This window comes from Mauremys reevesii, linkage group 8 (genome assembly GCF_016161935.1).
Source record: "Mauremys reevesii isolate NIE-2019 linkage group 8, ASM1616193v1, whole genome shotgun sequence".
In the NCBI taxonomy this organism is placed as follows: Eukaryota; Metazoa; Chordata; order Testudines; family Geoemydidae; genus Mauremys; species Mauremys reevesii.
Window position 1 is genome coordinate 86850141 of NC_052630.1, and position 16374 is coordinate 86866514.

The 16374-nt window shown below is 40.1% G+C and overlaps 1 protein-coding gene across 9 annotated transcripts in view; it reads left to right on the plus strand.

Moving 5' to 3' along the window:
• The window catches only part of LRRIQ3 (leucine rich repeats and IQ motif containing 3), a 102152-nt gene that overhangs the window by 38351 nt on the left and 47427 nt on the right, over window positions 1-16374 (plus strand). For all 9 annotated transcript variants that reach the window (XM_039483226.1, XM_039483222.1, XM_039483220.1 and 6 more), the window contains one exon: window positions 12308-12476. In XM_039483226.1, the coding sequence (XP_039339160.1) occupies window positions 12308-12476 (169 nt within the window). The remainder of the gene's footprint in view (window positions 1-12307; window positions 12477-16374) is intronic.

The window sequence follows — 16374 nt, forward strand, 5'->3', positions numbered from 1 at the left end:
ATATAACACTGTCCTCGGGAGCTAAAAAACCTTACCGCGTTATAGGTGAAACTGCGTTATATCGAACTTGCTTTGATTCACCGGAGTGCGCAGCTCCGACCCCCCCCAGAGCACTGCCTTACCGCGTTATATCCGAATTCGTGTTATATCAGGTCGTATTATATCGGGGTAGAGATGTATCATTCATATTTTTCTAATTCTTCCTCCCAACTGATTTGGCTCATAATTGTTTTCAGCTTTGTGAAATTGGCCCTTTTAAAACACCAAGTACATAGATTACTAGTCTGGACTTCTGTTTGCACATTATAAATGTGATTGAGTCATGATCACTTGTGCCTAAGCTACCGTTAATTCTTAGTTCTGTGATCAGTTCCTTTTTATCTGTCAAGACAAGGTCTAATACAGAATTCCCCTGTGTTGGATGTAACACATTTTGAGTTAGTAAATTGTCATCTATAATAAGAGGTGGAAAGAGAGAAGAGGCAGGGTAGGAAGGCAGCCCACTTTAAAGTTGTGCTTCAGAGATCATCCACATGTCATTATGCCCCTGAGAAAGGCCATACAATTTAATACTCTTTTGCAGTGTAATCTATCTCTGCTAGTAAATACCCAACATAGATTACAGTAGCACTGCACATCACTAATGAGCTACACTGGGAGCTTAAAGAACATACCAGGGCTGTATATTTTCATTCCCATGCTCTCAAAACCTGTACATTTGTTTCAAGTCTTTGCCTCAAAATGTGCTATTTTATTATTTATTACAGTTTTGTATTTTTTAAAAGTAATTTCACTCTCTATTACAAAAGAACACTGTTGAGTTACTTGTTTTTCAGCATTTTCTGCCTGGGTTTCTTATTGTTATTCTGGAAGAGAAATGCTCTGAAGTGGCTGCAATGTCCTAATCATTTTCAGATAGAGACAAGTAACCCTAATGCCTAAACACATAATAGCACAGCTGTACTCTCTTAAAATAATAGCTGTTCAAAGTATAGACCTTTAAAAATTTTGTCCTTCATGCTTATGCATTTTACAGGTTATTAATGGCACACTACATATTACCATAAAAACTTCAATGTCTCCATAATGGCTTGAAAACTCTTTCATTAATATGTTAATATGAAGCCCTTTGCAGATAATGTGTTGTCAATCTTTTTAAAGTACTGTATGTTACATTCTAAAAATTATACTTATTCTTTGTACTAAGTAATTACCATGACCAGCAAGGGTTTCCTTAAGATTTGAGGATCATTTTCAAACAGTAATTATTATAGTTAAATTCCACCCCAACTTCTTTTTTAAAGGGCTAGTGTCAAAGTTGTCAGGCCTAAACTTTTCTCAATTAGATAAGAAACACGAGTAAAAAATTAAATTAGAATGGTGGTTGACTCTATAATGACAAACCCAGTGTTTTGTTGGAACATAGGATTTGCTGTGCTGTATTTGACCAGTGGTCCATCTGTCTTTTGTGGTGGCCTGTACCAGGTGCTTCAGACAAAGATGCAAGAAACTCTGAAAGGCGCAATTATGGAATTACTCACCCACATGAAAAGTTTCCTCGCAACCACCCATCAGTTAGAATTGGGTTATTCCTTGAAGCACAAGGATTTATATCTCTTTCTGCCTTTTTCTTTTTTAAAAATCCTATATAATATAACTGGATATTCTCATTCAGATAAATTTCCAAATCTTTTTTGAATCCTGCTATGTACCTGACATCAATAACATTTTATGACAATGAGTTTCACAGGCTAAATTATACATTGTTTTAAAATAAAAGCATTTCCTTTTATCAGTTTTGAATTTGTAGTATTTAAATTACATCATGTTTCCTTTTTCTTGTATTATGAAAGTGAGTATGAGTGCTCAGTCTACCTTATCTATAACATTCATTATGTGAATTCTTCTGTTATGTTCCCTCTTATTTATCTCTTCTCTAAACAGTTCCAATCTTTTCACTTTCTCTTCATTTGAAAGTTTATCAATGGCAGGTGGAACCTGGGAGGGTGACTTGTTGGTCAGTAATAATGTGCTTGTTTGAAATGGTAGATGAGGATCCAGACACTTTGCCATTCACTGGCCGGATCCAGAGACATGAGGTGTTCATGTGTGGTCCATAGTGGTTTTTATGATTTCAGGCGTTATTGAGATACGTTATCCATTACCTGCTGATGGGAAGTTCTGGGTAGTCTTCGGTGTATTTAAGTTCCGTACTGTGTCTATATTTCAATGGATAGGTTGGGGTTTGTTATTAGCTCATACAGAAAGCCATTGTAGAGGTGTTGATTTTAAAGTTCCCATGATGATTCTGTCATAAACAAATAGTTAAGGGTTAATGCCTCTTTTACCTGTAAAGGGTTAAGAAGTTCACCTAGCCTAGCTGACACCTGACCAGAGGAACCAATGGGGGAACAAGATGTTTCAAAAGGAAAGAGGGAAGTTTCCTTTGTTTAGTTTTTTTCAGTTTCAGCCAGAGTGAAAAAGATCAAGGAACCAGCCTCTTATCAGAGTAGTATGTTTTAGAAAGGAATAAATAGGTTTATGTTTATTTTCTTTTGTGACTTGTCTTGGTGCCATTAAGGGAACTATCAAATTGGGTATTCTTGTGTGTATTAAGATTTTTGCCCAGGGGAACATCTTGTGTTTTCAATCGATTGTCTGTGAGATTGGGTGATATGCTGTCCCCCCAGAGGTTTTTTTTCCTTTCTTTTACCTTTGTTTTATTTAATTAAAAGCCGCCTTTTAAGAACCTGATTGATTTTTTCCCTGTTTTTTTAGATCCAAGGGAATTGGCTCTGGACTCACCAGGGAATTAGTGGAGGAGTCTCTCAAGGCTACCCAGGGAGGGGAAGGTTTTTGGGGGAAAGGGAGTGATCCAGGTACTCAGAAATTCTGGATGGTGGCAGCGAGACCCGATCTAAGCAGGTAATTAAGATTAGAAGTGTCCATGCAGGTCCCCACATCTGTACTCTAAAGTTCAGAGTGGGGGTGAGACCTATGACAGATTCACATGGTCAGATTTAGATTCCTATTCACAAGTTGGGTATGACAGCTTCTTGTCCACCCCCATGCACAGTACTCCACAACTGAGTACACCAAGGCCAAGGCCAATGTTTTTAGCATTAGGGCAGTTGATTTCCAGCTTGTTCCTGCTAATTTTTGAATAATGTTGCCACAAGTCTTCACTTTAGAGGCTACTTTCTTGAGGTGGTCATGAAAGGTCAGTGTGCAGTCAAGAATGACACCAACATATGTTGGCTTTGGGTCATAACGCAGTTTCACCACAAAATTTGACAGTTTTTGTGCGATTCTACTGTCAAGGTGGAAAGCAGAGACTACTGATTTGCTCAGATTTAGTTTCAGCTGCCACTTTTGAAAGTACTCCTCCATGATCTTAAGGTCAGATATAAGGATCACTTCAAGTTCTTTAAAACTACAGGCCTAATTGCAGGTAACAAATCATCAGCATGTGCAAACTTCTGTGCTGTCATTTCAGGCATATCATTCATGTATCTAGAGTGTCGGAGGAAGTACAGAGCCTTGTGGTAGCCCATTATTCAAAGTGCACGATTTGCTGGTTTGACCTCCAAGGTAAACACATATCCTTCAGCCGCTAAGCATAGTGTTCAGCAGCCTGAGAATCCACACGCAGTGGATCACTTTGGCCAGTTCAGTAGCAGACCATCCTTCCAGACTGGGTTATATGCTGCCGACAGATTGATGAAAGCAGTACAGTCTTGAGTTTTGTTGGAACCCTGCCTCAATGTTTGTAGTAAGAACCAGGACCTGGTTGCAGCAAATTCTTTGTGGTTAAAAACCAGCTTCCTCCTTGGGTAGGCTGGCATCCACAGTGGGCTTGACTTGATTCAGAATCATGTACTCCATCACCTTGTAGATGGTGCTTAAAAGGGACAATGGCCTATAATTAGAAGGGTGATCTGCAGTTTTCCAGGCTTTAGGAGTGCAATGCCCTTAGCTTCTCTCCACACATGGGGGATTGCGCTGGTCTCCAGGATCTTGGTGAAAAGCTGAATAATAGGACTGAAAGGGACCTCGATAGGTTATCTAGTCTAGTCCCCTGCGCTCATGGTAAGAGGTATTATCTAGACCATCCCATCCCTGACAGGGGTTTGTCTAACCTGCTCTTAAAAATCTCCAATGATGGAGATTCCACAACCTCCCTAGGCAATTTATTCCAGTGCTTAACCACCCTGACAGTAAGTTTTTCCTAATGTCCAACCTAAACCTCCCTTCCTGCAATTAAACCCATTGCTTCTTGTCCTATCCTCAGAGGTTAAGAAGAATAATTTTTCTCCCTCCTCCTTGTAACCTTTTATGTACTTGAAAACTATTATGTCCCCTCTCAGACTTCTCTTTTCCAGACTAAACAAACCTAATTTTTTCAATCTCTCTTCATAGGTCATATTTTCTAGACCTTTAATCATTTTTCTTGCTCTTCTCTAGACTTTCTTCAATTTTTCCACATCTTCCCTGAAATGTGGCACCCAGAACTGGACACAATACTCCAGTTGATCAGCATGGAGTACAGCAGAAGAATTACTTCTCGTATCATGCTTACAACACTCCTGCTAATACATCTGAGAGTGATGTTGCTTTTTTTGCAACAGTGTTACACTGTTGACTCATATTTAGCTTGTGGTCCACTATGACCCCCAGATCCTTTTCCACAGTACTCCTTCCTAGGCAGTCATTTCCCATTTTGTATGTGTGCAACTGATTGTTCCTTTTTTAGTTGAGTAATTTGTATTTGTCTTTATTGAATTTCATCCTATTTACTTCAGACCGTTTCTCCAGTTTGTCTGGATCATTTTCAGTTATAATCCTATCCTCCAAAGCAACCCCTCCCAGTTTGGTATCGTCCACAAACTTTATAAGTGTACTTTCTATGCTGTTATCTAAATCATTGATGAAGATATTAACAGAACTGGACCCAGAACTGATCTCTGCGAGACCCCACTCATTATGCCGACGCCGTCATCATCCGTTTCCATGCCAGTGGACCCAGGTTATATAGAAACTCAGGATAGATGCCATTTCTACCTGTTGCTTTTCCCAATTTCATATGGGAGTTTTTATTGTTCATAGTCATAATGAAAGTGGCCCTGTATGCTTGTTAGAAATTCCAGCATGCCACCAGTTTTGAGTAGAGAACTGGGATTTGAATGCTAATACGGGTCAGTACTGGTCTGTGCTGGCTGTTCAGAAGTCATTGAGGACAATCCACAATGCAGCTGTAGGTGTGACTGTATCATCTTTAGAGATGAAAGTCAGGTCAGGGTAGTATCCTGTAGAATAGAAAGTGATGCACTGTGTTGTATCAAAAAGGAAGAACATATTATTTGCCAATGCTCAGTGTGTCAGTTCTTCACCTGCAATGTCGTTTGCGGCATAGCGCCATTGCCCACAAATATAGCAGGGTTCCTATGCATTCTGCAGAGCTGGTTGAAGCCGTATGTACCAGCTGGTTTGTATGCGTTAATGATGGTTAGCTTGCTGATGCACAGAGATTGCAATTGGTTCTTTGTGTGCTGTAGGAGGTAGAATCACATATTTGTTTATCTCCTGTTTTATGTAAGTTGCCAGTCCATATTTTGGGTGGAAAATGATGACCCTGTTAAGTGAGAAACCATAACTAATGTCTAACCAGTGACCAAAGTCAACTGTCAACTTTCTGGTCAGAAGAGCAACAAAATAAGCCTAATGCTTCCTATGACAGAGTAGGAATATCTGGAAGCTTCCCCTTCCTCCCCCATGGGCTAAATTGGGAGATAATTGATTAAAGACTGGCTGATTAAGCAGTTAATAAGGGAATCCAGCTCATCAGCTGGGGTTGGTTAAAAGGGAGACAGGAAGGCATAAGGAAAGGAAGAGCAACAAAGCTCAGGATCTTAGACAGGTGGGAATCCCCCAGCCTTATGTATAGGAAGTAGGGAGAAGCTTGGGGAAAGTCTTATGCTGTGGGGACGCAAAACTATACAAGACGTAAATAAAGCAAACTGTGATGAAACTACACAGGAGTGTGTGAGGACTGCTTGCATAGTAACATGCAGGGTGTGGGGCATGCTTCCTGTAGCACTTCCTTTGTTCTCTAAATCAGTTAGTTTTCAAATGCAAAACATGTTTTGATAAATGTTTTTTTCCCTCTTACATATCCCACACATGTAAGGTAATTTTATTTAACTAATACATTTTTTTTGAAAATGCTGTTTTTGTTCATTTTTAATTGAATTTCTCTTTCCATCCAAATGCTTTACACAAATTGTGAGTAAAAAAAAAGTAAACATCATCTAGTAAATAAGAAATGCATCATTCTCCATTTCCTAACAATTTATAAAATCTAAAAATTAAGAATCTGAATTAATGTATATTAAACTATGTAATTGCTTAAATAAAGATATATAGATATAGCATATCCTGTTGGTTAGCAAAAAGAAGTACCAAAATGAGTGTAAAGGCTATATTTAGTTGCTAATCAACATGTTTTAACCGTTACCAACCAATGAGGATCAACATTTTTAGTTTAGGAAAGTAACTAAAATGTACAAATGCAAAAGAATATTAAAATAAATTATTTAAATCATGGTTTCTTGCTTGTTGTTTTAAATCACGATTTAAAATTTGGTGCTTTAAATCATTTCAGTTTAAATCCATCCACCCTACAGTTACACCTAGGTCTTTCCTAAACTGTTACAGTTATTTTAGAAACCAGTAAAGTTTATGAATACTTCAGATTTTTCTTTCAAATATGCATCACTTTGCATTTATCAGCACTGGAATTCATCTGCTGTCCATTTATACATCTTCCATATGTAAGGGGACTGTTGCCTCCTTACTAACATTCAGTAGGGGTGTTTGGTTGCTAGCTCCCAGCACTAAAAAGGGAGGGGTCGATGGGAAATCAGGAGCCTGAGACTGATAGTCTCCAGGAACAATATGGAGAAGCCAATGCTCCAGATCAGCCTGATTGACAGAGTGGGCAGGCTAATCAAGGAGTGAGGAGGCCAGGGCCAGGGGGGTCCTGTCCTCCCTGTGAGCTGGAATTGTCTGAGTCAGATGGAGTGGGGCCAAGCTAAGGAGAGAGCAGGGGCCCACGCTAAGCTGCAGGGAGCAGAGCTGCAGCCCAAAAAGCCAGAACACAGCCCAGTGAGAGCAGACTTGCCCTGGGAGGAGAGTTGCAGCAACCAGAGCCAGAGGGGCCAGACAAGCAGCCCAGGAAGCAGGTCAAAGCTGGGAGCAGAGTCACAGAAGCAGCCTGCAGAGCAGACCTGCCCTGGGAGCAGGGCTGTAGCAACTGGAGCCAGAGAAGCCAGAGAAGCAGCCCAAGGGCTGAAGGCAGAGCAGTAGCCGTGCTGAGGCAGTGTGGAGCTGGGGCTGGAGCAGTCCAGAGCTGGGTGCAGTGAGCAGCTGGGGAGAGCGAGGGGGACCCTGGGCAGTGGGCTCAGCACAGGGAGATGCCTCAGCCAAGAGGCCCTGCAGGCCAGACTTGGAGGGGGATCGTAACCCTGATAGGGTGGGGGTGACGCTGTGGAGAAGGGTCCTGCCACCTAGAGCCTGAGAGCGTGTGGCCACTGCCAGAGCAAGTGTCCAACCCGCAGCGTCCCTGCAGCACAGCCAGGGCCTGAGAAGGAGGCCTGGGACCTACAAGGAACAGACTGTGAACTGCCCTGACATTCCAGAGACACTGTTTGTGATGTTCCCTGCCACAGAGTGGGGTGATGTGTTTCCTTTAACCTTTCCCGTTTTTCCTTATTCTTTTTTTTAAATTAATTGTTAATTAAATAACTTGTATTTGCTTTAAATTGCATGATGTGATCAGTGGGTCAGGAAGATGCGCAGTGCAAAGAGAGTACCCCGGAGTGGGGACACCCTAGCCCCTGTCCTGGGTGACCACAGCAGGGTTGGGGGGCGAGCCCCCCAGGAATCCTGGGCCCAGCCTTGTCGGGGTTACGAGGACTCTGCCAGACAGGAGAGTGGAAGGGGAGTCCTCAAGGGCAGGAAGGCCTCTGGGTAAAGGAAGTGGGAGCGAGGACTCAGATCCTTTCGCTAGCCCACTTCACCGGGGTAGTGTAGAAGCCAAGAAAGTTCCCCACAATAGCGGGACCATTCCCCCGCTTACACATAGGGCCCTCTGAAGTTACTCACAGTCGTCTGTAGATTTTACTAACCCAAATAATTTTTTTGTAGTCTGCAAGTTTTGCCACATTGCTACTTCCTGCCTGTTACAGATCATAAATAAGTCTTTGACAAAAGCTGTGTATATCCAAGTAAATGATGTAAATCAGTTCTCCTTTATGTACTATTTTGTTGATGCGTTTAGAAAATTCTAATAGTAAGTAGCGAGGCTTTTTTTTCCATATCAGAAGCTATTTTTCTTTGTCCCTAGCATATCATGATCATCTAGGTATATTATAATTCTGCTTTTAATGGTTGTTTCAACCAGTTTACCTGGTACTGAAGTAAGTCCCACTTGTCTGTGATTCCCAAGATCACCACTTGTGCCTTAAAAATAGGTAGAACGTTTGCTATCTTCCAGCTCACCGTACAGCAGTTCATTTTAGTAAGAAATTTATTTTTGTTAGCAACTCAGCCACTTCTTTCTTAAGTTCTTTCAACAATAAATTTGTTAGTCTCTAAGGTGCCTCAAGTACTCCTGTTCTATCTGAGCATTGTAACTTGTTCCTCCTTAATTTATCAATTTGTTTTAGTCCTTTTGATATTTCAGTCAGAAACTACCTCACCTTTATTACCTGAAAAACTATGTCCAGGGGAGATATTTCCCCAATGTCAACTATAGTGAAGACTGATGCATATAAGTCAGTTAGTTTACCTGCAATGTTATTATCCTCCTTTTTGTCCCCTTTATCTGTTAGTTTGACCGCACCACACTGGGGAGTGAGGGGGGTGTTGTCTGGCTTGCTGAGGGAGAGGATGCTTTATGGGGATGTGGGGGGCAGGTGGGGGTTACCCACACTGTACACTTTTACAGCAAATAATAAAGTTGCAGCCTGATTAAAACCATGTCAAGTGTCTCCTGTCCTTCTTTCGGCATAGCCGGACAACAGCAGAACTACCAATTCTCTTGCAGAGATCCAATGCCTGAGATACTGAATATTTTCTTAGTTTTTATACCTTTGGCTTTTTGCTGTTCAAATTCCATTTTAACCCCCCTAATTTCCATTGTATATGTTGTCTTAAACTCCACTAGTGTTGGATTTCCATTTTTGTAATTATACTTGTTTGGCCTGAATAACCCTCTCGAACCTTGCCATTTAGTTATACTGTATTTCTTACCTCTAATGGTATGTTTATATCACCTCCATGCTGGGTCTAAGGATTTTAATTTCCTAGTGCTTATAATCACCTCCTCCTATATTACACCCCTTTCTACATTAACAGTAGTCATTCCTACTTGTGTTATGATTTGTGTTGTACAGATATCTACTAAATGGCTCTTGGGAATAGCTTCACTGCAAAAAAGGTATGTTTTTTTATATTAACATAGCAAACTTGAGTAGGTATCTTGATGTTAAGTCCAAGTGTAGACAAGTCATGTGTAGTTTTATCTCAGTGTAGCTGAGGTCAATACTATATCCCCCAGCTGTGATTTATCAACTAACTACAAATTCCAGATAGGGGAGGTTGATTTTGTCTAGCTACATTGACATGAAGACTTCTTATGCCATGTCTACACTAGGATTTTGCTTGTAGATAGCTATCTTGATGTAAAAATACACACTTTTTTTTGCAGTGAAGACATAACTTTAAGTGCTGATACAAAATCCCATTGAGGTCAATGATAATGGATGGTGCCCCCATTTGCCCTCTGTTACAAAAAGAAAAACAGTAACAAGCAAAAGCTTGTTTTTGCTGATCCTATGATTCAACATAAATATTACATTTTCCCTTCCAAATCTCCTCTTCATTCCCCACAGATGTAAATTAATTTGTCTCAAGCCTAGTCCTCTAAAATACTTCCTTTTTTGAAAGAGTTCAAAATTGTAACCCTGCACCCTGTTAGCAGAGGTAAAATATATTTGTTCTTGTTTTCTTCAATCCATTAAATAGAAAACTCACAACATACCATATTACTGGAATTTGTACAGTTATTTGGAGGTCTTTTTCCTAGTTAGATGGGAGATGTAAATTGACACAGTAAATTTGGATCTGGGGCTTGCTTCCAGAGTGTGAGTTAGCTGTTATCCAAATATTTATTAATAACATTTAACACCACTTTGGGCTTTATGCATAAGAATTTATTTTGTCACAGTTATTTTTAGTAAAAGTCATGGACAGGTCACGGGCAATAAACAAAAATGAATGGAAGCCTGTGACAGGAGGAGGGACAAACAGAATGCAGCCAGGGCTTGCAGCTGCTCCAGCCCCACGGCTGCTCTTGCATCAAGGGCAGACCCAACCTCAGCTGCTGCTCCAGTGGGCTGGGGATCGCTGTTCTGGTGGTCAGCTGGCCAGCCATAGGGCTGCCGGAACACCGGTTAGCTGTTCCGGCAGCCCCGGGGTTGACAGCTGCTCCAGCCCTGCCCCAGAAGAAGTCCTGGAGATCCCGGAAAGTCATGGAATCGGTGACCTCCCTGACAGAATTGTACCCTTACTTATGCATTTGAAATTATCTACTATCTTCTGAGCTGTACAGTGACAGGTAGAAATACTATATAGGACCTAAAACAAAGAAGAGAACCCTATATTTAGGGCCCAAACCCATTTAAATCAATGGGGGAACTCTCACTTGATCTCAGTGGGAGTTGGATCAGCTTTGGGAAAAGGAGCTCATGTTTACAATACACAGTGAGTCTGAGTTTCATTTACATTATACTGTCAGTGTGGTGTGAAGGGGCTATAAAGTATCCTTAAAGTGAATGTAAATATAATTAGGCTTGGAAGGCTTTGGTAACTATCCGTAAACATTGATTTTCACTGTACATACACAGACAAATATTTCCACTGATAATCAAAATGTACAGGTAGGCAAAGTTAGAAAAATGCTGCTTGAGAATTTATTAGAATTAGATTTAAGAATTTGTATATTTTGATGTGATTTTGACAGTTTGTGTTAACATTTTATAACTATTAAAATGTTAACTTTTTGAATTTCAATGTCTGTCACTAAATTATTTTCTGATACCCCCTAACTTTCTATAGCTATGAAAATTGAAATAGATAAAAATCTAAAACAAATTTAAAAATAAGTTTTAGAAGTCAAAATGATTAAAAAAAAACGAATCTGCCAAACTTAAATGTAATTAAAGATATATAGCATGGAATTGAGGGTAGTAGAGTCATTTAAAAATCAGTATAGAGAGGAAAAGCAGAAAAAAGTCAGAAATCCATGTGTATGTCTAAATGTATGTTTTAACTAGCAATAAAATACAAGTTTAGCTAATTTACAAGTTTAGCTTTACAAGTTTAGCTAATAAAAATCAGGTAATATCTATACAGTTTACAAGTTTAGCTAATAAAAATCAGGTAATATCTATACAGCTAAGAGTCCTGTGGCACCTTATAGACTAACAGACGTTTTGGAGCATGAGTTTTCGTGGGTGAATACCCACTTCGTCGGATGCATCTGACAAAGTGGGTATTCACCCACGAAAGCTCATGCTCCAAAACATCTTTAAGTCTATAAGGTACCACAGGACTCTTTGTTGCTTTTACAGATCCAGACTAACACGGCTACCCCTCTGATTCTATACAGCTAGACACCACCTCTAAAGACCCAGTTTTACAGCATTAGAAAGCTTTTGCCAAAATCTTGACCTGAATGGAATCTAACATGGATTAATTTGTTAGGCCTTTTTGTGAAGCCTTTTGGTATAGGCCTTTTTCTTACTTCTCCTTCACCTCAGCCAATCAGCCAAATGCACCTTTCCTTGCTTTTTTCCCCTTTGAATACCCTCTTAATACAACTGCGAGACTTGCTTTTAACTCAAGGGCCTTTCCAGCTTTTCTTATTTTGTATATAGTAAAATAAGATATTTTACTGCATATATCAGCTAGGGAATCGAGTTAAGTTAGAAGTGGGAATCTTAACTGTGTATTTTCTGTCTTTTATGCCAATAAGATTTCAACCTAAATATTTAATTAACATTGTTTTTGGCGTATAATTCCCTCTCTTTTTCTTAAGTAATAATGATGTACAGGAGGAAATTATAAGCATTGCGGTTCACTTTGTTCTTTAGCAACAATAAACGAATCAACTGTCCAGATTATTCAGAAGTACCTACTTTTTTATTTACTGTGAACTAAAGTAACAGAAGTTCTGTTTTTACAGCAAAATTCCTTTGGATGAAGTTCTTCCACAGAGACATTATATCAGAGATGGAGTGAAACAAATTTACAGTCAAAGCATACTTCCAGTATGTGATAGTAAAAGCTTTATGTATCACATCATTAAACAAGAACAGAATACTGAGGACAAAAAGCTTACATCTAGGAAACAAGTGAGTGTACTATTAAATATAAATTTAATAACTATTTTCAGAAAAATCTGGACTCTGCATATAGCGCCAAGGATCATTCTAAATATTCCAGGAAAATCTGTTAAGAATAAAGAGCATCTATTGAAAAACTTTTGTTCTTGACATTTAAGGTTCTGTTTTACAAGCTATATTGCAATCCATACAGCCTCAAAGACAGGATGGTCTTTGTCAAGACTTAGAGGGGGAAACGAGTACTGGGTCCTTTAAGGGTTCCCCCTCTCTTAGGGATTGGGAGAGAGGCAGGGAAGGCATCAAGTGAACAGGTGGGCACGTAAAACATTGGCCCCAGCGCACCCAGGGGAGGGTATTTACACCCAGTCCTTACAGCAGGAGCTCCCTTCTTTAGGGAGAATGAGGTACACCTCTCTGACTGGGGAGTGGGTATATTTTTGGCTCAAGTTAGTGACAGAAACGTTAACTATCTGGGAAACCAGCTGAGGGTGGGGAGGGAAGCAGCCAAGCTAATTACAAGCATCTCCTTGTGTCCAGCACAGGTATTTATTCTATAGGGGGACCAGGTCCCAGATTAACTGGAATTGAAAGTAGATGTAGGGTATGCTGGGGTGCCTGATGTCTGGTATTATGAGGAGCTAGCCCCATAACCCATATTTGAGGGAAGGGTGTTGAGGTCCCAGCAGCTGGCTGGGGAACAGCTGTGGAAGGAGGATGGCAGTCCTCTACAAGGTGGAAATGATTAAGGAAGGAATCATCACCTGTATTGTACAGTATATTGCTGGATAGTTCCCAGATGAACTAAATTAATAAAGTTATGGCCTAATTAAACCACATCCCTCACCTCTTGTCTTTCTTCCTGCATGTCCAGAACAAATAATAAAATGCTGGTGTGATACAAATGCATGATAAAGACAGGAATGCTAATGTTTAGTGTACATGCTGTAGCTCTAAATATTATATTATGTTAATTGTTAGTGCTATGCAATTTTGTAAAAACTACATGCCATTCAGTGCACTTCCATTATTTAAATATCTTTTTCATATCTTTTCACACAGTTTAAAAGTACAATGCTGCTATTCTGTGGTACAAAAGTAAAGAGCATTAGAAAACCCACTTTTACAAATAGAAGAGCATATTCGTTTCCTTTTTACAAATAGAATTCTGTTTTCCTGCCTTCTCTGTGCTTTCTTACTTTTGTCAGATACTACATAGGATGCCATGTCCCACTTTTGCACGTAACTGTAGTTTTCCTCCTCATAGAAGAGAATCAGGAGTCTTCTTTTTTGGAGTTAAAACCAAAATAGGCTCTTTTTATACAGTAAATATGGTTGTATGTTACAACTTTAATTACTGAATGAATTTAATGTGGATAAAATTCTTAATGTTATTTTGATCAATTTTAAACCACCTATCTTGTTAATTTGAACTTAAAAAAAAACATGATACATTACCAGAGGTGGTTCCAATCATAGCTGCAGGCACCCCAAGAGTCTGGAAAGGTACTTGTCAATTGCCAGCGATCTGATATTGCCTGTAAATTTCCTTATCTGATTCTAGCTTTTTGGGTTTCTTTTATCCTGGGCCTGACACAGAGCTCCTTTAATAATCAGTTTTATAGCCTTAAACAATGTGCTTTCCTTGTCATCTGTTTTCCAGTGAAAGCCATAGATCTAACCCTTTCCTTTCTGGTCACTGGTCTAGGAGCAGTAATTAGAGAAGCTCACACGGTATTTCCATCCCTAGTATTGTGAGATCTCCAACCTTAAAATCTGCAGTTAGATTTTAACAGATAATATCTGGTGAACATGTAATACAGTTAATGCTTTATTGGTGTGATCCTTCTTTCAAGATCTGTGGGAATTTGGCCTTTCAGTTAATGGGTCATGCTCTATAACATTTGAATGATTGGTTCAAAGGTTTCAGATGTATACAACTCCAATTTTAGCTCTTGCAATATTTGGTATAACTGGTGTTGAAGTAAGGGAGTGGAAGTGAAAGGAAAAGCAAACAAGTAGCCAGAATAATAGAATCCTGGAACTTGAAATTATATGACTTGCCGGCATTAGATACACATGATATATAACAGTGGAAAAAACTTGCCTATGATATACAGCATTAGTGTCTAGCTCTGATCATATGTGAGTTATTGAACTTTAAAACTGTCACTGATCCTTTAATCTAGCAGTGCTTTTTGTACTGGTCTAGAATGAATATGGCAAATCTCCATAGAAATGTCCATAAATAAAGTTCCGACCTTTGGAAAGGGAAATTTTGGACCACAGAGGAAACTGCTGCCAGGGCTGCCCAGAGGATTCAGGGGGCCTGGGGCAAAGCAATTTCGGGGGCCCCTTCCATAAAAAAAAATTGCAATACTATATTCTCGTGGCCTGGGCCCGGGCAAATTGCCCCACTTGCTCCCCCCCACGGGCGGACCTGGGAAAAATAAACCTTCCGCGTCTCAGCACAAGCCCAGTTTTGAGAAAACTTCTTTACAAGGTATCACTGGTTCTCAGAATCAGCTAGTGCTAAAAGGCACTAAAGCTCATTAAAAAGGTTGGACAAATATTTTCTGTCAAAACTTTTTTTGGATCGAAAACTAGGGGGTTTTAAAAAGCAGAAAAAAATCACGGACAATGTCTTCTTTCCTTCAAAATTTGTTGTGTTTTTTTTATAATTGAAAAGCTGAAATTATTCTGCCAAAACCTGAATATGGTTTGGCGTTTCAGAAGTGTGTGGCCAAATATTTGCTGCTTGCTCTGTTTGATTGTTTAAAGAAACAATAAAAAATTCTGCTAAAAAAAAAAAATCCAAAACTTTTGAACCTTCTCAGCTTGTGACCAAACGCCTGAGCCCATCCAGTCAGAGATTTTTCCAGGTTTCTGATACTCTGCTGGCTTCCTTGACTCATATCTGTCTCCATAACTTTGGGTTCATTTAGCTTAGAACATAAGAACAGCCATACTGGGTCAAACCAAAAGTCCATCCAGCCCAGTATCCTGTCTACTGACAATGGCTAATGCGAAGTGCCCCAGAGGGAGTGAACCTAACAGTGATCTCTCCCCTGCCATCCATCTCCACCCTCTGACAAACAGAGGCTAGGGACACCATTCCTTACCCATCCTGGCTAATAGCCATTAATGGACTTAACCTCCATGCATTTATTTGTTTCCTAGAGACTGGCTCCATGGGGTACCTCACAAACTGGAGACGGTTACTGTGGGTTTGTCTTTAGTATAGACTATGTACATACTCCACGAACTGAGCATTTGAGCTTGTTCCAGAATCTGGGATGAGTTTATGTTGTGAAAACTACCACATGCATGTGAATGGACACAGGGTGCTAAAATTAAATTAACTCAGGGGTTCTCAAACTGGGGGTCGGGACCCCTCAGGGGGTCACAAGGTTATTAATGGGGGTCACGAGCTGTCAGCCTCCACCTCAAACCCCACTTTGCCTCCAGCATTTATAATAGTGTTAAATATTATAAGGGGAGGGGGGTCGCACTCAGAGGTTTGCTATGTAAAAGGGGTCACCAGGACAAAAGTTTGAGAACCACTGAATTAACCCCTCTGAAGCCTCAGGGAATGCAAGAGAGGAGGAGGGGGGGGGGGTCTCCCTTGGTAGGATTGCGAAGGAGGTAGGTGGTGTAGGATATTGGTCTTTTCATGTGATCCCTCCCCCAGTGGCTAATTTTAAACAAAGCTACCCTCCCCTGACATATATTTCCCTATGGCACTGAAATTAAATATAGACTATAATTTGGCATTTGAGAAGTGAAAGGGATGGTAGCCCTAATGGAAAAGCTAACAGCTTGGCTCTTCTGCAAGCCTCAAACTGCTGAATGAGCTTTAGAGTAGGCAGGGGTGGCTCTAGGTATTTTGCCGCCCCAAGCATGGCAGGCA